Below are 20,486 nucleotides of genomic sequence, written 5' to 3' on the forward strand. Positions count from 1 at the left end.
CACAAACACTAAGGAAATTTGTTAAGTTGGTAACAAGTTGTCAACACTCTTTGAATGCTAGAGCAGAGGTTGAATGTTATTTCAATCTTTTAAAAGAAAAGATTGAGAGTGTTACTGGTACTATTGATTTTAATGAACCGGTTGAAGGTATTGAAATTGTTGATCATGAAGAATCCGGCAAAATCAAGACCTATTGGAGAGAGGAATTATAGGCCTAAGAGTAATTTAGAGAAGGCTTATAACAAAGCCAGGGGTCAGTGGTTGAAGAAAAAGTCAGTATACACTCCTTATAAAAGATCTAAAGGTCAAGCAGTAGTTCAGGTAATAATGCACATTTATGTTTTTGTTATTGATCATTTATGTTCAAGAATTGAACATTTTTGTTTTGCCTTAGGAATTGGACGAGAATGGGTGTCCTATATCTTATGCTAATTCTTTGGCTGATCCTAATGAGTTAATTGTGATTGAAGATCCAAGTGCTCAGGTAAAAACTTATTTTCTTTTTTTTTTATCTGTTTTTATCAAATTCTTTAGAATATAAAACATTTTTACTTTTAATTTTTTTTCAAGGTTTGTAATAAAAAGACTGCCATTGTAGAAGATATCCCTTCAGATGATAGTGTTTCAAATGACTTTGAACAGGTATTATGTAAATGATTATGTATGTAATTGTAGTTGTTCATTTTAGTAGTTTAAGTTGTGATTATAATGTTTTTATAATTTTCATTTTATTATAGGAATATGGATATAGCTCTATGCAATCAAACATTACTGTTGATCCAGACATATCTTCTATTGTTAAGGTGAAATATTAATCATCTACCTTTTAATTTTGTATAAGGTCATCATGAATTTTGAATTTGATCATTAATTATTTTAATTTTGATCATTAGGGTAAAACAGCTGCAATTGCTCATGATGTTGATAATTTTCCAACAAGTTCTCAATTGCCACCAAAGAAACCAAGAAATGTACAATTTCCCACAGTTGTGCATGCTCAAATCAATGCTCAAGCTCCTTCTAAAGTTTCTAGCATTGTTCAAAATCCTCCAAAAGCTCCAAGAAATGTTCAAGTTCGTTCTAGTGTTCCGAAGAAAGTTCAAGCTCCTTCTAATGTTCCAAGAAGTACTCAAGGCTGTTCTCGGAATGTTCAAGTTGATTCTAGTATTTCAAGAAATGTGCATGATGTTCCTAATGTTCCAAGAAGTACTCAAGGAAATTCAAGGAATGTGCAAGTTTCTCCTAGTGTTTCAAGGAATGTTCTACTTTCTCCTAGTGTTTCAATGAATGTTCAAGGATCTCCTACTGTTTCAAGAAGTACTCAAGGAGGTTCTCCACAGATTTCAACCAAATATGATAGGTTATTAGCGTTTTTTGATACTAGTGTGGCTAAGAGATTGGCTACAAATGGTAAATAAGAGAGTAAATCAATATGCAATTATGTTTTGGTGTTTAACTATCAACATTTTTAGTTGTCTCAACTTTATAGAGATTCAAGTGCTTTAAGTTTTTTATATTTTGATTTATTAAGTAATTTGAATTTTTTTTTTCAAACTATTCTTAAATGTTCTATAAATGATTATTTTTGCTTTTGGAAGTGATCATATACTATTTTAAATAGTAAGAACCATTATTAAATTGGAATAATTATATTAGATGATTTAAAACTGGCAATTATAATGTAACACTTTACTATTTGTAAATATTAAAAAGATAATAAATTTTGTCTTTACTTGAACAACAACAAAAACTTATGTCCATACAAATACTGAAAGCAAGTATGATCATATATATGTCTATATATGAACATATTGTATTAAGCTTGTGCAAATCTTCTTGCTGCTCTTCTATTGTTCTGTGACTGCCTGTTTCCTTCATTCAGCATTAGTTCAGCAGTGTATTGTACTCTGAGCTTTCTGATTTGGTTCACCTGTTCCAAGAAAATAATTTATTATAAACATGAACATTAATGGGATATAAATGATCATTATGTATTATAAAGTGATCATGAAGTATATTTTTTTGTTTTGTTGAAATTTACTTACATTGTTTGGTTTTAGGTCACAAACCCATTCTTCATTGAGATCAACAGTGAAAGTTTCCATATGTTTCATAATGTAAACTCCACAGTTGGTGTAATCTTCGTTGCTCCTCCACTTCATTTTTTGCAAAACCACCTTATATTTCTCAATAGAATATGCATCTTCATACCCCAACCCTTTCAAATATTCTGCATATCCTTTTAACTGCAACATATACAGAAAAAAAAATTCAAAGGATCATATTAATATTGATCATTTTAATTTTCAATATTGATCATTTTGTATAAACAAATTGATCATTTATATATCTATTAAACAATATACTTACCACCAATTGGGGTTGGTTTTCATACTTTGTTACAATTGTTTGATGTTTTGGCAGTTTCCTGTTGTCAATTATATGCATTGTCTCATTGATATGATCAATGCATAGAAGATAGAAATGTGCATATATGGCCACTGGAAAAAAAATCTGTACATAGTACACAATATTATTATATATACACATTAATGTAAATGAACATATTATAATTCCATATTGTTCATTAATACCTGTTGATATCCAACTGCACTCTTGATTTTGTATAACCTCAATTCATTTGTTATTCTTTCTTTGAAGTATGCAATTCTAAGCTCCATTGATGATCCTTCAGGACACACTGTATTTGCATACATAATTTGCTGCAAATAATGCACAAGGATCATTTTAATATTCATAATGATCATCTAGTATAAGTGAATTGATCATTTTAGTACACCAATGTATACATGTGTAATTTCAATAAAGACTTACATGTGGAAATGTTGAAAAGTATAACTTGTTCTTTGACCTTTTTTGATTCAGAAGTACTGCCCATGAATCGATCACATTGTTAACTACTAATGTATCCCCTTCAAGAGTTTTCATCTCTGCCCTATTGATCGAATTCACTCCATCATAGTATAGTAGCTCACTGCAAAATATCAATTTTTTAAATTTTATGAGTTTACAACAAACATAATGTTAAAGTTTTAATGAAGTAAGTGATGTATACCTTTGATCTTTTCCACTATAAGCATAGTCTGTTACAAGTTTGTTCATTGTGTCTTCATCTTTGAACAAATCCTTGTACTTGACCATGTATGGAGATTGGAAAGCAAGAGGAACATTTGGGATTTCCCTTTGTGGCCTAGTTAATGTGACCATATATTAATACAAATATGAATTTTTTTAATAATGAACAAATAATTTATATAAAGAACAAATAGTAATACCTTATCTCTTTTTCCTTTGCAATCTCAGTTTTTGCCTTCTCAGCTTCTCTTGATTTTTTTCTTTCCAAAGTCTTCTCTCTGTCACTGAATAAATATTGAATTATGAATGATCATTTAGTATATTGATAATGAACATTATAAATCTATACACATGTAAAGACCATTTACCTTTGTCCTGTTGTGTTTTTGGAAATTTGAATCTTCTCTGTTTCAATTTCTTTTGAATCCTTTTTTGTCTCACTGAATATAAATATAGTATAAATGATTATTAAGTTTAATGAAAAAGAACATGTATATGTGGAATAATCATTTACCTTTCCTTCACATTTGAAGCATATATCTGTTTCTTCTTGTCTTCTCTGAAATATTAATCATGGTTAGTAATGAAGAGTAATTAATATAAAAAAAATATTATTCTCCTTTTTTGAACAATAAACACTTAAAATATTACTAAGACATTTAAATTAAAATACATAATTTACATATCTTAAATTGTGCATTCCTACCCTAAAGCAAAATATTCCCTTCTGATTTTATAATACATATCCATTACTAACTTCATAAACAAAAACTGTCCAAAATAATTACACTTTATAACCAAATTTATTCTACATGTCCATTCAAAATTATATATTTTCTAACAAGATAGGTCTTCCATGTTTACCCCATGCTTCCTCCTTTCTTGTTTGATTTATCAAGGATATCTTCCATACTTGAACATGCTGGAGATTTCAAGATTGTAGAAATATCTCCAGCAGCTTCCCTATTTTCAGTTGGTGTCTTGGGATCACCAACTTTTGAATCAGATGCTGCAAACAAAATACATGAAAGAAATTTTATATAACTAGAAATGAACATTATACTTAATAATTTGATCATTTATTTGTAATATGTGAACATTGTACCACTCTTTGAATTTCCTTCAACATTTTCTTCTAATGCTTCAGATTTTGAACCTTCACCTTTGTTTAATGCTTTTTGTATTAATTTGCATTCACACATATATAGACTTAGTATCATTAAATAAGAATATTTTACAATCACAAATGTTCATTTAATACTATATAAGTGAACTTTTTACCTTTTTTTGAATTTCCTCCATCTTGTGGTTCTTCAGAATTTGAACCTCCAACTCTTTCTGTTGATTTAAAATATATGAAATTGTTAATGTAAATGAACATTTGTTATTCTGAATATATACTTTTTTGAATATTTAGACTAAACAAACTTATTATTTTATAAATGAACATTATACTTTTCATAATTGTACATAGATATTAAAGCTTTACCCTCTTCTGGCTTAGAAGAAACATTTGCATCAGTTGTTGTTGAAGTTGTGGCTGCAACATTAATCTGTGCTTCTGTGTTCAAATAAATTAAATTTTAATTCTTTAATTATATTATACTCTTTAAGTAAAGATATTCAAATTAATGACAGTTTTTAATTAAGCATATTTACCAGTTGTTGGAGTTGGGGGAGTTAAGTTGCAACCCAAACTGAATGCCTTCCTTATATCATATTCCTTCTCATTTCCTATTTTCTTTTTTTCTGCTTCACTTGCCTCCATCAGTTCCTTCTCAATTTGTGTTATGGCATTCAAAAAATCCTCTGATCCAAATATTTCTTCATCTTGGCTGAGAATTGATGGTTCTCTTGCCATCTTTCCCAACACTTCATCTACCTTCTTGACCAACTGATTCCCAGGGAAGAGCTCTTTTGCCTTAACCAATTTGGTAGAAAGTCTTGCCAAAGATGCACCAACTTGTTGTACCATTGATGCAAATTCATTCATAAAGACCTGTCATTTATAGAACATATAAAAAAAATCATATAAGACATTATGTGTTTTGATATTGAACATTTCATAATTTATAAATGATCATTTTGTACCTTAGGATTGTCTTCAGGCTTTTCTTCTATTCTTGGAAGGACTTTTCCATATCCATAGTTCAAATCATTTTCTGTTTTTATCCTTTCAAGTGACATATCCCTTTTCCAACAAGAAATTATTGGAATTGTTCTTGGTTGTTTTTTGTTCAATCTTTGAACTCTGTCAAAGTAGAACATCTGCACCAAAACCCATTACTATAAATGAACATATAATATAATACAAATGAACAATTAATATAAAAGATTAAAATTTTAGACGAAATCGATATTTAACATTTTGTTAATGTACATTCATTGTTACTAAAATGAACATTTTATAATTTACTATTGTGTGTTGTAAACTTACCATCAGAAATTGCAGTGGTCCATTGTAGAATCCTTTTCCTCCACTCTTTCTCCATGTCACATGGCAACTGATGAGAGAGTCAAACACGTATTGACACCAATTCAAGTTTTTTATTTTTTCTTTGTCCATCATAGAAAACAGAAACTTGAAATGGCATTGGTTGTTTGAAATACACTTCATCAAACAATTCACAGCAACTACCAAAAAGTTGGTGAGAAAATCTTCTTCTGCTGGCCTTTGGTTTTTGAATTTATCACTTGTATATTAAGCAATAATTTGGTTTACAGATGGTGTTTTTCCTTGCCATTTTGACCTCCAATTTTTTTATAAATACACCAAAATCTTCACTTGCTCTGTCTGATTTGGCTTCAACAATGGGAATGTCTCCCATTGGCAAACCATATACAATTCTCACATCCTCCACCTCAATTTCAATTTTCTCACCTTTAGGCAGCTCAAAACTACAACTACTGACTTCAAAGCTATCTAAAACCCAATGGCTGAATTGTTTGTCAAGCTGAGGAAGTTCTATATCCAACAACGGCCCCAGTCCTATTTCATGCACTAATTTCTTCTGTGTATCACTCATTTTCTTAACCCAATGCATGAATTTGACATGGCCTCCTCTTGTCGAACTTCCAACTTCCTCTTCATTCTTTTCTTCCTCCTCTTCTTTTTTTTAGCCACTGAAAATTCAGTTTTCCTCTTCACAATCTTTTTTATTGGTTCCCTCTCATACAGAACCATTCTTTTTTCTTCAGCTTTTGGTTTTTTCAATGTTGTTTTCTTTTCTTGAACTACTTCCACCTCCTCACTTTCTTCATCTTCTTCTTTTTCAGCATCAAAAGCTGGATCCTCACTGTCTGATCCACTATCAGTATTACTTTTATCATCTTCTTCATTTTCCTCCTTTGATTGTTCTTCAATGATTTTTGTTTTCTTCAAAGGGCCTTTAGCTGATGCAGAAGGCCTCTTCTGGCCACCTAAACATTTGATCAATTATCATATGTAAAATGAACATATATATATGAAAGTGTAAATTGCTAGTTTGTATTTGAACATTTAACTTTATTAATATGTACATTACCTTTTTGTTCTACTTTTTTAAGAATTTTCTTTTCTGCAGGAGCAGAACTTGTTGCAGGGACTTCTTCTTGTTCTTCATCCTCTGATGGTTCATCATAAGGCACTTGATCTATGACTTTTCTTTTTTTTTGCAGGACCTTTGGCTGATGCAGCAGGTCTTTTCTGACCACCTAATTATTTGATCAATTACATTAAGTAAAATAAACATTTTAAAAGTGTAAGATTGTAATTGAACATTTATTGTTTTAGATATGTTCTTTTACCTTTTTGGCCTGCTTTCCCACTAACTGCAGCCCTTGTACGCCCTGTTTTCTCAGCAGGTTTCTCTGCAACTGCAGTTGCAGCCCTTGGACGCCCAGGTTTTTTGGGTGTTGTTGCTGCTGGTAGGTTTTCAGCAATTGCTGCAGCAGCTGTTGCTATAGCTGATATGCCAGGCAACTTAACATCTGCAAATAAACATTGTTATATAAATATTAATATAGTTGTAATATTTTATTTAATATGATCATTGTTATATTAGAAATTGTACATTTTATTTACCTCGTGATTTACTTCTTGTTCTTCTTGCTGGTGATTGTTCATCTTCCTGTTTTTTCTGATTTTCTTCCAATTCTTTTTTCTTTTGATTTTTCCTTGCAACCATTTTCCTTCTTGGTTGCTTTGAATTTTGTGAAGATTCTTCACTCTTTTGAGACAAATTTAACTCTTCAACAGGTTTTATACCTCTCAATATTCTTGTCAACTCCTCATCCCTTTGCAATTCTTCTTGTCTTTGTCTTTCCAATTCTTCTTCTGTTTCATCCTCAATCTCAATTTCTTCACCACCTATACATTTAGATCATTTACAAATTGGTAAATGAACATTTTCAGTATAAGTGTTATTGATTAAAAAAATTTAATATTTAATTTAACAATTATGTACATTACCTAATAGGATTTTTTTAATTTCAGCAGGGGCCTTCTGTTGTGCATTGGCAGAACTTGCTGCATGGGATTTTTCTGCAGCAGAGGACTTTTCAGTAGTTGTAGCTGGGCCCATTTCAGCAGCAGTGGATTTTCCAGCAGTATCAACAGTTGTAGCAGGGGCCTTTTTAGCAGCAATGACCTTGCTAACAGGAGCATTTTTCCAGTTTTTTGTCAGTTTTTTTAGTATTCCTTGAGTTGACACTTTTATTTTTTTCCTGGCAACAGATAATTTATGATCAATAATATTGTAAATGTGGAATAGAAACATTTAATAAGTTATATATGTTCATACTTTTGCATTATGTATGAATGTGTTTCTTCAACTGCTGCTGGAGGCTCATCCTCTTTTGGAGGCTCTTCCTCTGCTATAGCCTTCACTTGTTGTGTAGGCTGATCCTTTGCTGTAGCCTCTTTTGGAGGCTCATCTTCAGTTGATTCATTTCTGAAAATTAAAAATTGAAAATGATTAAAAATGTTTATCAACTAATATGAAAATGAACATTAGTTGATTTCTGAAAATACCCTGCTGCATCCTTTTTTGGTTGTAGTTGTTCAACCTCTCTTGTGTCTTTCTTAGGTGATTGATTTCTGAAAATCAATTAATTTCAAATAATTAAAAATGTTTATTAAGTAATATGAAAATGAACATTATGGGAATCAAATACCCTGTATTCACTAATTCTGATCCAGCCTTTTCTTGTTGTAGGTGATCAGTTTTTGCTTCCTCTTCAGTTGTTTTTTTTTCTGAGAATGCAAATCATTAGATTATGTATGACAACTAAGAAATAAATGAACATTAAACACATTGAGGTAGAATATACCCTTGATTTGTTGATGCATCATCTATTTTTGAAGTTTCCTTCTCTTGTTCACTGAAATTTTTCGAATGTTAATACATAAAAGTATGATTATGTAACTGTATAAAAATTAATTATTGAATTTTTATTAAGTATTTATACCTTATTGATTGATTTTTCTCTGGCCTTGATCTTGACATTATAAATTTCACTTTCAACTTTTTTGGTTCACTAAAATTTTACAAATTATTTCAATTATGAGATTAAGTATTGAAGTAAATGATTGTACATTAAATATTACATATATGAATATTTGTAAGTATATCAACTTACTTGGGATGTAGGTTGTCTCCTAATAAATAGGGTTCCCACTTTTTTATAACTTCATTTCTATCCAATTTGTTGTCTATTTCAGAACATTCTTTTCTCTCATGAATTATAGGATAAGGATTGAACATTCCATTGTCAAATTGCATCAAGTGTATCACTTTAAATGGTACATCACTACAATGTAAATTAATATTGTAAATCATAAAAATTGACATGATGTTTCTATGTTAGACAAATGTACAGAATAGTTCATATAAATGATCAATATAGTTGTAGCAATGAACATTTGTATACACATATATGGATATATATAACATAATATGAATTTTGACAATATAGTGTTTTGTAAATGTTCATTTTACTACACAGATGAATAAAGTATATGTTTTCTATTTGTACAAAATGGAATTTAGAAATGAACAATTAATATGTCAGTAAATGTATACACATAAATTTAGAAATGAACAATTTAGAAACAAACATAAATTGCATGCTGTACACATAATATACAAATTTGAACATATGTATACATATATATGCACACATATATGCACACAATCCAATTTGAACATATACTGTTTTGTATTTGTTCATTATATTTCACAATACTATACTTTATATTTTTTTTTGGTTGATCATTTAATCAAAATTATGCATACATTCCAATATTAACAGTAACTTGTTTAAATTTTTATTATCGTCTCAGAAATAGAGGAAAATTATGTTTATTTTGAAATTAAACAGTAACTTGTTTAAATATGAGCAAATTTAAATAAATTTATGCTTATAATTCCAAAAAAAAATAGTAATACTTACTTTGATTGTTCTGGAACTCCAGTATTTTCAATTTTTTTCCTGAAGCATCATCAAAAAGAAAAAATACCAAAAAATTAGGGTTTTGTTTCGCAATTTTCAATTAATTTTACACTAAACATGTAAAACATACTTACTCATTAGATTTTTGGTTTGTTGTTGTTGAAATTTGTTGAGATTGTGCAATTTCGTCTCTTATGTCGGACATTTTAGACAATTTTACTTGCTAATTGCATGTACGAAAATGGAGTAGAGAGAGAAAATGGAGGTTGAGTGAGAAATTGGAGAAAGAGGATGAGAAAGAAAATGCAGAGTAAATGTGATTATTTGAAAAGTTTTTTTTTTTAATTATATATATATATATATATATATGGGTGGGGTAGTGGGAAGTTACTGGCAGTTTTAGAGGGAAGTTACTGGGATGTGTGGGGGTAGTGGTACGGCATCGTTTAGGGGGGGTGTAGGGATAAATGGCTAAACTAGAGTCTAGCCATAAATAATTAATTATTATATAGTTGGATGGGGCTTGAAAAGGGCTTTTCAACGATATATTATAAGCCCAAATCCGACTTGTAACGAATAAGTTATGACCAAAATACTAAACCGAGCCCGAACTTAGCCTTGTCTGCCGCCCGATGATCATGTGGAGGGTCCATTTACCTTAATCCCATTCCTAAACCAATTAGGATATATTACAAGCTTCTAGAAGGTTGTTTTCGATCCTAAATCCATTAGAATTGATTATAAAGCTTCTAGAATCCTCTAGAAGGTTCTAATTTATCCTGTTTTCGAAAAGATAAAGACCTAAGAATTTGAACATCTATTTTTTGATAATCCTAATCCCAGTCAGAATAGAATACGTACGGATATTTGGTTAACCCAATCCGATTGGGAATCAAACTCTGCACAGATTCTTATCTTTTCAAGACCGTCGCAGAATGGCAGAACCATCGCGCCGCGATAGTCCCATCGCGCTGCGACGAACCCGAAGCGCCGCGACGGTCCTGTCACGCCGCGATGGAACTTGTTTTACTTTGATTTAATTTATGAATCTTTTTTGATCCTTCGACCCTCTTTTTTCCTTATAAATAGAAGTCGTATGCCCCCGTTTTCATTTACCAACAATCATCATCTAATCCCTTCTCTAATACTTTCTTTTTCTCGATTCTTTTCTTAGCCTAGCCTAAACACATCCTTGATACTTTTCCCTAATCAAACACCATACCTCCTTCACGAGCTTTGAATACTCCTAGCCAACCTCGAAGTTGTCTTCGACCTCAACGTGAAAGGTCGATTGTTTTGAGGTTTGGTCCCAAATCTATATTTCAATTCTTATTTGATTTATTTGGTTTATTTGATTTAATCATTGTTGAAGTTTACTAACGCGTGTATTGTTTTGATAGAAAGAGGTACGAGGCATCAAAGTGAGCAATTCGATTATTTAATTATTCTTTTGATATAGAAATTATGTTAGGATGTTGATGTTGACTTCTAGTATCATATTTAGGATAAAAGTTTGATTTTTATTATTAGTGACATGCTAGGGTTTGTTATTAATCCGTTTATTTTCATGCCTAGGATCTTGCTATTAATCATATTTTAATAATGTTTTGATTATGATAATGATTGTAATCAATTATTACATTGCTTGATTATTCATTCTTATTGCTTGATCACGCCCCTTCTTGTAGGTTTAAAGGGAATTTGTACTTGAAATCACGCCTAATAAGATAATTAATAATTTGATTTTAGGTTAATATGATTTTAATTCAAGTGATCGCCAGAAATAGATTTATTTGTGCAGCAATAATCAACCAACGTAGATTGAATATGCTTGGGATTAATTTAATGTATGCATGTTGATCGGAAAGTGCACATGAATATCATAAGAATTAAGTAGAGGCCGATTAGGACGAATTCAATCTCTTTTAGGTTGGATTCGTACCATCATCCCCGAATATCCAGTCATGGTTCCGGACCACTATGGAGTTAGCGATCTCCGTGATCGTGAATGGGGTGTAACCTTCACACCCGTGAACGGTTTACAAGTTCCTAAAACTTGTTGGCGTTTCTTCTATCTCTAGCTTCCTTCCCTTGGAGCGCCACCATACCTAGAAGCATGATCACAATGGGGCTCAAGGTTGGGTTTGAAAAATTTCCTACAACATGTTTGATCGACAACAATGGAGTTTTCAATTTGCATGAAACTATTGACAAGGGGAAGTTGGGTAATTTGTTTCCTGTTTAATGTGGAAGCCATATTTCCTAGGCTTTTCTAATCTTTTCTCTTTAGAACTAACCAAAAACAACCCAAGATTGTATTTAGCGTGATTTTTCCCTTCCACCATTTTTTATAGCCACCCAAACAACACTTAGTCAATCACATACTCGTATTTGATCAATTAGTTGAGACTTGAGAAGTTGAGAGGTCATAAACACATTTTTTCATGGGAAGAATCAATTCAATCTTTAGTGGATGCTTCATTCTATCACCATATTGTTCATATTGTGAATAATTTACCACGAGTTTTGATTGTTCTGCCCATCATCAAGATGATATACATCATTCTCAAGCACTTGATTCACAACTCGAATCTACCAGTCTACCACAGAGAAATCAAGCAGGCATATCCTATGAATAAGAATCAGTGATTTCTGATGCAATTAAAAACATTGCTGACTTCTGCTGTGAACACTTGAGAAGACTAAAACCGCCCATGTTTAACATGGTACAGCATTGAAAAAGAGAAATCTACTTATTAAGAGCTTCTTATGTAGGACAATTAACTATGTCTATAACTTCTCTTTTGCTCTAGGGGAGCTTATATTGGGAGTGAAAGAGATACTAACAGAGGCACAACAGCTTTCCTGAATCATAGCCGCGCCAAATCTGTTGCTGAAGGTACAAAGCTGCTGCAGTAGTGCAGAAGCTGCATTTCCTTTGCTTCTTGTTGAACCTAGCTCCAACATGTTTACATTTGCAGGGATGCCTCTGGCCTTGCCAATGGCTATTCTTCACTCAGGAATTTTAGCCAGATTTGCTAAATCAGCAATAGCCTTGTCAACCTTACCTGCCAAATATACAAACAACCACAATAATAACAGTATAAACAGCATCAGACATTCAGACTTGACGGAGGTTATCAGTAATACGAGTATTATTCAATGACATATTTAATAGAACTAGCCTCAGCAAGTACATCTAAAAGTTGGGACTTAGGAATATCAGGTACTAAATAATCGGTGGTGTTCATCAATTTGAATTTTTAGTAGTACGAAGCCATCATCTCGATTGCACAGAGGTCGTTTTAACATTAACACTTTATATCATCATCCAATATCAAATATATTATGGTACCTCAAGACATTTTGGGTTCAACTCTGCAGAAAGAAATGACGGCATGTCCTTCAGAACTGGAAATTATACAGAATATAAGTCTGCTGGATACTTTTAACCAATTACTCAGGTTTGAACAACCTATAAACATCAAGAACATGCTGGTCATAAGCAAATAGATAGAAATGTCATATTTGTTCTAATGTCTACCTATTAAAATTATTCTCATCAGTGATATTCAGTAGATACACAAGGTTTAATATACTATGCTATACATTCATACAGACATTGAATAGTGCTTGATAACATTGAAATTAGTTGGATGTACAATGATATATTTTTGCCCAACAGTATGAGGTTTGTATGTTATGTTCACTCGATCTCATTACTTGCTTAACCAAGCAGTCAGGCAAAATATTTAATCACATTCATGAATCCCAAGCATCAAAACCAGAAGGGCAAGAAATGGTTTCTTCTGTTGCATATATCGTACAATATAAAGCTGCAGGATAGCATAGCGTATAATTCATGAGGAATCAAGGGAAGGTTAAATCATTCCAAAATTTGAACCTTGACATCTTATTCATGAAAAAGTTTCTGAAAATTGGAATACAATTTGGAGCTGTAACAACATGCACAGTTGCACATCTAAGTCTCCAATGTGTACACTTTGCCGCTACAGCAGTTCAATGCTGTGCATTTGATCCTCCTAAACAAAAAACTGGTAAAAGAAATTCAAGATCATTCACAATTAAAGAAGTTTTTGAGGAAAAAAGGAAACTTAAGGATTCCATATAACTATTTCTGTATAACCTATAGTTTTGTTGACATCAAACACAAGAAACGTCACTATGCACTCTGTATAAAATTTACCAAGAAAGGAAAGTAGATTAATTTTTAAATAACAAAGGTAGTATGATACATGAGTTTTTTTTTTTTTTTTTTTTTTTTTTTTTTTTTTTTTTTTTTTTTTTTTTTAACAACACGGAGTAGTATAGTTGAGCGTCAAAATTTTTAAACTTTAGTCGTATAAACAAAACTATAGGTTCGCTCATAAATCAAAACATGTCCTTCATTACGAGGGATTGACACAATGTGACAACTAATTACAAACAACTGCACAAGGGGACTACCGAGTAAATATTAGTTGTTACACTGAGAAATTCATCACCATGATACGAGGTAATCAGTAACAGTTAGCTTACAGAAATTAATACATGAGCAAGATGGAATTAGTCAGGTGCTCGATTTGCATTGAGTTCCCGAGAAAACGATTTAAGGTACTTAATCTGATTACATAAGACCATGTACATAGCTTGCTATTACCAATCCACTTATCTAAATACTGGAATTAAAGTCAGCTAAAAGTTATCTACTCAGCAAAAACCTTGAACAAGAGTTAGTAAAAGCAAGGTTAGACTATTATCTGCTCATCTACTAGCAAGATTTGTTGCTGTTGCGCTCATATATATCCTCGTCATACCTCCCGCTTTGTTTCGAGGCTAGGTTCTGTTGCTGAAGTTCCTGCATGTTTGGCTATCATCCCACCTGCCATAAAATGAAAGAAAGTTTATGGATCTATGAAAACAGTCTGAATCTGGAGTACATCTTCAAGAATTATAAAATACTATGAATAATAATTCATTTCCATTATCTTTGCTAGCCATTCAAGATACTGAGATAATGGCACAAGGGTTAAGTATTTAAAGGGCTATTGTAAAGCATCAATTTCAGCACAATATAGTCATATATAACCTACTGTATGTTACGTTGTCACTAGTGAATTTCGATGTGTCGATGTAAGAGGCAAATATATAGTTAAATAATAAGAGTAATAAATTGGATTTTTATAACGGTACAAAAGAGAATTGCTAGAAATTAGAAACGGTGAACATATTGAAGCAATTCAAGCAAAGCCAATTTGAACCGACTGCCATAATAATACCAAACCAAACCAAATCATCAAAGATAGGCCTTGTACACGGCAAATAATTACCTTGGTTGATAGGGCCCAATCCATGGATGGAATTTGCACCGACAGATAATAGGTTGCGATACTTTTGCACAAAAGAACGGTCAGCAGGTGGATTTGTTTCATGCTCTCCGCTGGGTAAACAATATTCGTTTGTGGTTGTCCTGGGTGAAGCTTTCGGTAAATTAGTCGACCAAGATCCTCCATTTGATCCGGCCATAGCCATGATAACATCTGCCTGTAATAACTTACCACAAGCAAACCATCAGCTGAAGCAATTATGCAGGCCTCTTGACACAAATTGACAACAGAACCATCAACCATGCTATCATATGAATGCAATGTGGTAATGTCCTTCGCATAGAAATTGTTTTTCCTTTCTCAGTCTCTTAAATTGTCACTTTTTAAGCTCTTCCAAATAGGGAGGAGAAATAAAACAATTCTACCACCTCCGCCCCATAAACTACTTTAGCTGGCCCATATCAATCTATATTTTCTCTCATATAGTAAGTGTTTTCTCTCTATTGTTTCTCTAGAGTTGCGCCCCACACCCACCCATCCACTTTTTGTCTCAACTTTTTCACTCTCCTTAATCTCCCCACAATTCCCCAGTGTATAGTTCTTATTTGACAAAGGACTTATTTCACTCAAATCAGATCCACAGACTAATTTTAGCAGGACTTTTCCTATATCCTAATTCAATGACATCAATAAGGGACAGCAGCTCTTTCTAAAACCATTACACTGCATTAAAAAGCAAATAATGAATCGATTGTAAGACGTCTGTCATACTACTCTTTAGGGATAGCAGAGCATCTCACCCTAGATTCTGGAATCTCCTGGTGTCAAATGTTTTCATCAATTGAAAGCATACAAACAAAGAAAAGTACATTACTTTTTCATCTACTAAATCCTCGTGTCCATACATCATTACACGTGCTATCTCCTTATGAGCTGTGATATTCAACTAAAAGAAAGGAAGAATAAAACTATAGTAGATTAGAATATTAGATGCAACAAAAGCAGTTGTCCCTATGCCACCGGAGGCTTGTTTTCTTTACTCTGGGTAAAAATTACCTGATACTAAACTAACTGAAGTTGTATAGGTTATTACGATCTTGCAAGTGAAATAAAAAAAAAAATAAGTTTCAAGGTGAGAAGAATAAGACCTAAACAACAATACAGTCGCAGAAGTAAAAGAAAATGAAAAGACTAGGAATACCATAATTCTAACGTTTTTGTATTAATTCCTAATAACCTTCCAACACATAAAGTAATTGTAACACAATAAGATATGAATAGACAATCTTCCCAACACCCTACAGTAATTTGGAGAAATATTACGTGCAACACCTTAGTTTACAAGAAAAGGCATCCATCACGCCAGACATAGAGAGGGCAATCCACAATTTTTTTTTTTTTTTTTTTTTTTTTTTGGCAAAGGCTATTGATATTGATATTGATAGAGCGAACCCCAATGTTTAAGTGAAGCTTTAAGCTTAAAATTTGATCCAACTGCAAGCATATTAATTCTAAGCCTCAATCACTTCATCTTCTGGTAATTATAATTATCCCTATTAAAAGTACAAAGAAGATAAGCAGGGCTATTTTATCCTAAAAAATGGAAGAGAAGGTTGAAATGAAAAGAACTCCTTCTCTGGATAGCGGATACCCAGCAAAATTACAGAGAATTGGTGAATAGGACTCCCCAAAAGTGTCTTTCTTTTAAAGTATTTGACACATGTAAATCGAAAGCTAATCTATGATTTTCAATGGTACAGAAGTACACTTCCATTTCAAAGTTTACACTCAAAACTTGTCCAACAAAGAATTAATAAAAAATTACTGCATGTACATGCAACAGAATGATTGTCAACATTACCATCATCACAACAGCAAAAACCTTTCAAATTCAGCAGCTCTACAATGCATACATTAAGTCTACGTCTCCGCAATAAGGTTTTCCTATGCAAATACTCTTACAATACTCATTGAATGAAAAAGAACATTTTTCCCCAACTTCAAAGACCATTAATCTTCTTCAAAGCTTGCAGTCTTGCACCCTTTCCTAAGTCTAACTAGGTGCTGCTAAGAAAAATTGAATCACTTTGCAAGTTCATAACTTAGCTATCAGACTGCACCAACAATTTTTATGTCCTATTAATTGATGGTAGTTATTGTTATTAGTGTTATTGAAGACATTCTCGTAACCAGAGTAGTTTCCTGAAAAACGTACCCCATTTTAAGCAAAGAAATGGTCACAAACCTTGTTTGGATTAACATCATCAAAAACATGGACTTGACCACCATAGATTATAGTCATTTGTCTGCTTCCAGATGTATTTAGGCCCCGTAAACTGCAATTATCAAATAAAAATGTATGATACAAAGTGGAAGGTGGAAAAACAAGATCAAAGATTAATTGAGACAGTAAAAAGGCTTTTTTTCTTACATTGGAGGGTTAGATGGTTCTGGATCAGATATATGAGTGGCAGGCTTTATGTTGCAACCACTTGGAAGCAACCCATAAGGGTTTCTCTCAGTAACTGGATTGCTACCAGCAGTGATCGAATTGAAGATACCAGAGCCTTTATTCCCAGTTCTAGACCCTTCATCCGCAGCCAGCTGAGACAAGACTGATGGACCAGAGCTGATATCCCTCAATCTGCTTGAGGGTGCTTGATACATGAGAGGAGAAGACTTCATGACACAAGCATTATACTGCATGCTACTCCCTCCAACATTCGTTGGATTCAGCCTCTCAGAGTTCACAAAGTTGGCATTAGTTGTCTGAGACACAAAAGAAGATAGTGGCCTGATATTTTGAGGTACACCATGAAGAGGCCCATCAAAAGGTGAAAATTTGAGTCTATCCCCACCACTTGCACAGCGAAGCATCTGGATTCCAACATAGGAATATATTCACATAAATTGGAGCAATAAGATAAGGTATTTGTATACATTTCGAACAAAGAAATGACAACGACATATACCTTCATCACATGAGAACTCTCAGGAATCATTTGTGGAATCCCCTCTCTTGATGATCCGGTAAAACCAGAATCCGAATGACTCCGCTTGCTTCCCACAAACCGATTACTTACCTCAGACACGGATAGATCACTTTTTGGACCATAACTTGAAATTCTCTCCAACTGACTACCCGCCTGTTTCTCTGCCATTGATAGTGGGAATCTAATTCAGTTATCTTAGAAAACATGATAGTGCCCAAGTTGTTGAAATAACAATGGCCACCCACTTTTAAAGTTGTACACATATTCAATATACCTCAGCTTACCAAAAGAAAACAGTCCAAAGAGACAACATCAACCAAGTGCACAAAACAAATGTCACTTTTTTAAGGGTGGGGTAGCTACCTGCAACCACATAACTCTAAAGTCTAACTATCCGGAACTAATAGCCACATCGATAATATAATTCGAACGAGTAATGTGACAACTAAATCCGGACAAAGGGAGTATTATACATCACAGTGATCCAAAACTTGATATAAAATAAGGTTATACTAAATACACTATTTAGAGGAACAACAAGCAAGTACTATAATTTCTTGAAGTTTAAAAGGGGCAAAATTAAACAAATGTAGAGCCATAAATTAACTTCAAATTTCTTAAAAATACAGAAAAATGCCATTAATCAAGTTGAGAACAGAAATCTAAATTTAAGGAAAATGCCCACAAAAATGCATTCAACAAATAGCAGGAAAAAAGAAATCAAGCTAACTAAAGATGAAAGCAAAGGAAAGTTAAAACTCTGATAAATGCCCACCAAAATACATTCAACAAATAGCAGATAGGAACAGAAATTATGCTAAAAAATCTAGATATATCAAAATCTGCAAAATGCCCACCAAATGCATTCAACAAATAGCATATAGAAACAGAAATTAAGCTACAAAAATCTAGAAATAACAAATTCTGCAAAATGCCCACCAAAATGCATTCAACAAATAGCATACAGAAACAGAAATTAAGCTAACAAAAATCAAGAAATATCAAAATCTGCAAAAAGCCAATAAATCAGAATTAAAAAATTAAAACCAAAAGATGGAAGAATACCAGAGAGAGGAAGAGAGACAGCGGGAAAGATGGGAGCTTTACCACCAAGAAAATCATGAAAAACAGCAGCAGGAGTTTGTGTTGGTGTTGGGTTGCTGTCAGAAGCGGTGTTTTTAGTGGGTTCACCTGTCATCATCATCGCCATTGTTGGCATTTCATGTTCATCCTCCCATTATTATTACAGAAATTGTAGAGAGAGAAAATTTAGAGAGAGAAAGAGAAGGGGTTGATAGATGTGATGGGGTTGAACTGGAATCTGGCTAAAAGGGGCAAAGAGAGTGAACTAAAAGAGAGTGACGAAGTGGAGAGAGAGAAAGAGATGGGTCGAAGTATTGAAGTGTTAAAAGTTGCAAATGTCTACTACTGTAGTCTGTGGGGTTATTATGTTGTGATCTATGGTTGCAATACGCCAATACCGTGACGACGCTCTAAGTTTTGAGCGGGTTTTGATTATTGACACGAACCTGATATTATAGCATTAATGACAAAACATAAAGTTAGTTATTACTCTATCGTTATACACAATATTAGTACAACAATACAAAGTGGAAAAGTTACCATACTCATCAACTAGTAACACGGGTTTGGTGGACCTGCGAAAGGTCTCGGCCTAGGGCCTTCTCCAACCATTACAGACTTACAGTATAAAGGTTATTAGTTATGAGTAGACCTGACAATCTAGACCTAGACCCGATCCAAGACTTGAAATTGATCCGAAACCCGATACATACCCGATCCGAAAATGGAGTTGACCCGATCCTGACCCAACACCCAAACTGACCCGACCCAAAGTTGACCCAACCCAAAATTGACCCGAAGTGTTTGACCTGAGCAAACCCAATACCCAAAATTGACCCGAACATATCCGATACCGAAATATCCCGAACTAAAATCACCTTATAATTGAATTAAAAATGTCTGGTGCCAAAAATAACTCAAATTGTTCATTTTCAACCGTAGCCAAGCTCATAAACCGAATTGATGGTTCTTATTATAACAATAACAAAACATAAAATTACTGATTTGAGCTTGATCCACAAATGGAACAACCCGACTTGATTTTGACTCGATCCGAATATGACCTAAACATACTTGACCCGAAAATGATTTGACTCGAACATACCCAACCCGCCCGAAACCCGAAATGACCCGACCCTACCCGACCTGAATGTTAACTAACCCAAAATTGACCCGACCCGTACCCTACCCAAACGACCCATTTGCCAGGTCTAGTTATGGGCTTATGGCAAATTGGTAATACACATGATGTTAAACGGTGGACATGTTGGTAAAATTTGGGTGACAAAATTGAATGAGTTTTTTTTTAAGTTAATTACAACTTCTAAAAAAACCATAAAGGGCATAAACATAATAATGAGTGCAATGAAATTCTAGTTCTAACCCATCTACCCCAAACTTAGAGATGTTCTTTTGCAGTTGTCATATTTTGTGAAAAAGTCATATAAAGTAGGACAACAAAACATAATTTACAAATCTTCGAGTCTTTTTGTTATTACCATTCAAATATGTGCTACCTCCATTTTATATTATTTGCAATGTCATGACGACGTCC

The 20,486-nt window shown here is 33.0% G+C and overlaps 4 protein-coding genes and 2 long non-coding RNA genes across 9 annotated transcripts; 1 reads left to right on the forward strand and 5 right to left on the reverse strand.

Moving 5' to 3' along the window:
* The first annotated feature begins 4 nt into the window (after positions 1 to 4).
* LOC110712237 lies at positions 5 to 1,459 on the forward strand. The gene is made up of 5 exons (XM_021890698.1): positions 5 to 321; positions 395 to 484; positions 571 to 642; positions 738 to 803; positions 894 to 1,459. The coding sequence occupies exons 1-5, from the start codon at positions 133 to 135 to the stop codon at positions 1,416 to 1,418; spliced, it is 942 nt and encodes a 313-aa protein (XP_021746390.1). The 5' UTR covers positions 5 to 132; the 3' UTR covers positions 1,419 to 1,459.
* Positions 1,460 to 2,433: 974 nt separating this feature from the next.
* LOC110712147 lies at positions 2,434 to 2,932 on the reverse strand. Its single transcript, XR_002509510.1, has 3 exons — positions 2,836 to 2,932; positions 2,595 to 2,723; positions 2,434 to 2,514 (listed from the first exon to the last, which is right to left on the reverse strand). It is a non-coding gene; the product is annotated as an uncharacterized LOC110712147 (long non-coding RNA).
* A 1,404-nt stretch (positions 2,933 to 4,336) lies between these two features.
* LOC110712244 lies at positions 4,337 to 5,064 on the reverse strand. The gene is made up of 3 exons (XM_021890706.1): positions 4,756 to 5,064; positions 4,586 to 4,657; positions 4,337 to 4,434 (listed from the first exon to the last, which is right to left on the reverse strand). Exons 1-3 carry the CDS (start codon positions 4,955 to 4,957, stop codon positions 4,337 to 4,339), a joined length of 372 nt encoding a protein of 123 aa, XP_021746398.1. The 5' UTR covers positions 4,958 to 5,064.
* A 1,054-nt stretch (positions 5,065 to 6,118) lies between these two features.
* LOC110712246 (titin-like) lies at positions 6,119 to 7,853 on the reverse strand. Its single transcript, XM_021890707.1, has 5 exons — positions 7,547 to 7,853; positions 7,343 to 7,444; positions 6,908 to 7,065; positions 6,621 to 6,789; positions 6,119 to 6,396 (listed from the first exon to the last, which is right to left on the reverse strand). Exons 1-5 carry the CDS (start codon positions 7,851 to 7,853, stop codon positions 6,119 to 6,121), a joined length of 1,014 nt encoding a protein of 337 aa, XP_021746399.1.
* Positions 7,854 to 8,005: 152 nt separating this feature from the next.
* Positions 8,006 to 9,665, reverse strand: LOC110712263. Its single transcript, XR_002509525.1, has 3 exons — positions 9,529 to 9,665; positions 8,407 to 8,457; positions 8,006 to 8,329 (listed from the first exon to the last, which is right to left on the reverse strand). It is a non-coding gene; the product is annotated as an uncharacterized LOC110712263 (long non-coding RNA).
* Positions 9,666 to 13,916: 4,251 nt separating this feature from the next.
* On the reverse strand, positions 13,917 to 19,308 carry LOC110712182 (protein TIFY 8-like). 4 transcript variants are annotated; one of them, XM_021890635.1, is made up of 6 exons: positions 18,956 to 19,308; positions 17,828 to 18,009; positions 17,287 to 17,732; positions 17,101 to 17,191; positions 14,859 to 15,081; positions 13,917 to 14,410 (listed from the first exon to the last, which is right to left on the reverse strand). In XM_021890635.1, the coding sequence occupies exons 1-6, from the start codon at positions 19,065 to 19,067 to the stop codon at positions 14,340 to 14,342; spliced, it is 1,125 nt and encodes a 374-aa protein (XP_021746327.1). In that variant the 5' UTR covers positions 19,068 to 19,308; the 3' UTR covers positions 13,917 to 14,339. The 4 variants fall into 4 exon arrangements, with proteins under 4 accessions (XP_021746327.1, XP_021746325.1, XP_021746328.1 ...); XM_021890633.1 differs by having other exon boundaries at positions 18,914 to 19,305; XM_021890636.1 differs by having other exon boundaries at positions 14,859 to 15,072; positions 18,956 to 19,300.
* Between the last annotated feature and the right edge of the window lie 1,178 nt (positions 19,309 to 20,486).

Source organism: Chenopodium quinoa, unplaced genomic scaffold (assembly GCF_001683475.1).
Source record: "Chenopodium quinoa cultivar QQ74 unplaced genomic scaffold, ASM168347v1, whole genome shotgun sequence".
NCBI lineage: Eukaryota > Viridiplantae > Streptophyta > Magnoliopsida > Caryophyllales > Amaranthaceae > Chenopodium > Chenopodium quinoa.

Excerpts from the sequence above, each read along its gene's own strand:
- LOC110712237 (XM_021890698.1), top strand. The coding sequence starts at position 133 with ATGAACCGGTTGAAGGTATTGAAATTGTTGATCATGAAGAATCCGGCA. Across the intron at positions 322-394 it reads AAGGTCAAGCAGTAGTTCAG|GAATTGGACGAGAATGGGTG; the intron begins GTAATAATGCAC and ends GTTTTGCCTTAG. Across the intron at positions 485-570 it reads TTGAAGATCCAAGTGCTCAG|GTTTGTAATAAAAAGACTGC; the intron begins GTAAAAACTTAT and ends TTTTTTTTCAAG.
- LOC110712244 (XM_021890706.1), bottom strand. The coding sequence starts at position 4,957 with ATGGCAAGAGAACCATCAATTCTCAGCCAAGATGAAGAAATATTTGGA. Across the intron at positions 4,658-4,755 it reads TCCCCCAACTCCAACAACTG|AAGCACAGATTAATGTTGCA; the intron begins GTAAATATGCTT and ends ATTTGAACACAG. Across the intron at positions 4,435-4,585 it reads TTCTTCTAAGCCAGAAGAGG|AAAGAGTTGGAGGTTCAAAT; the intron begins GTAAAGCTTTAA and ends TTAAATCAACAG.
- LOC110712246 (XM_021890707.1), bottom strand. The coding sequence starts at position 7,853 with ATGTTTCTATTCCACATTTACAATATTATTGATCATAAATTATCTGTT. Across the intron at positions 7,445-7,546 it reads AATTAAAAAAATCCTATTAG|GTGGTGAAGAAATTGAGATT; the intron begins GTAATGTACATA and ends CTAAATGTATAG. Across the intron at positions 6,397-6,620 it reads TAAAAAAGTAGAACAAAAAG|ACAGTGAGGATCCAGCTTTT; the intron begins GTAATGTACATA and ends ATAGTGGATCAG.
- LOC110712182 (XM_021890633.1), bottom strand. The coding sequence starts at position 19,067 with ATGCCAACAATGGCGATGATGATGACAGGTGAACCCACTAAAAACACC. Across the intron at positions 17,192-17,286 it reads GAACCATCTAACCCTCCAAT|TTTACGGGGCCTAAATACAT; the intron begins GTAAGAAAAAAA and ends TGATAATTGCAG. Across the intron at positions 15,082-17,100 it reads ATGATGTTAATCCAAACAAG|TTATTACAGGCAGATGTTAT; the intron begins GTTTGTGACCAT and ends GCTTGTGGTAAG.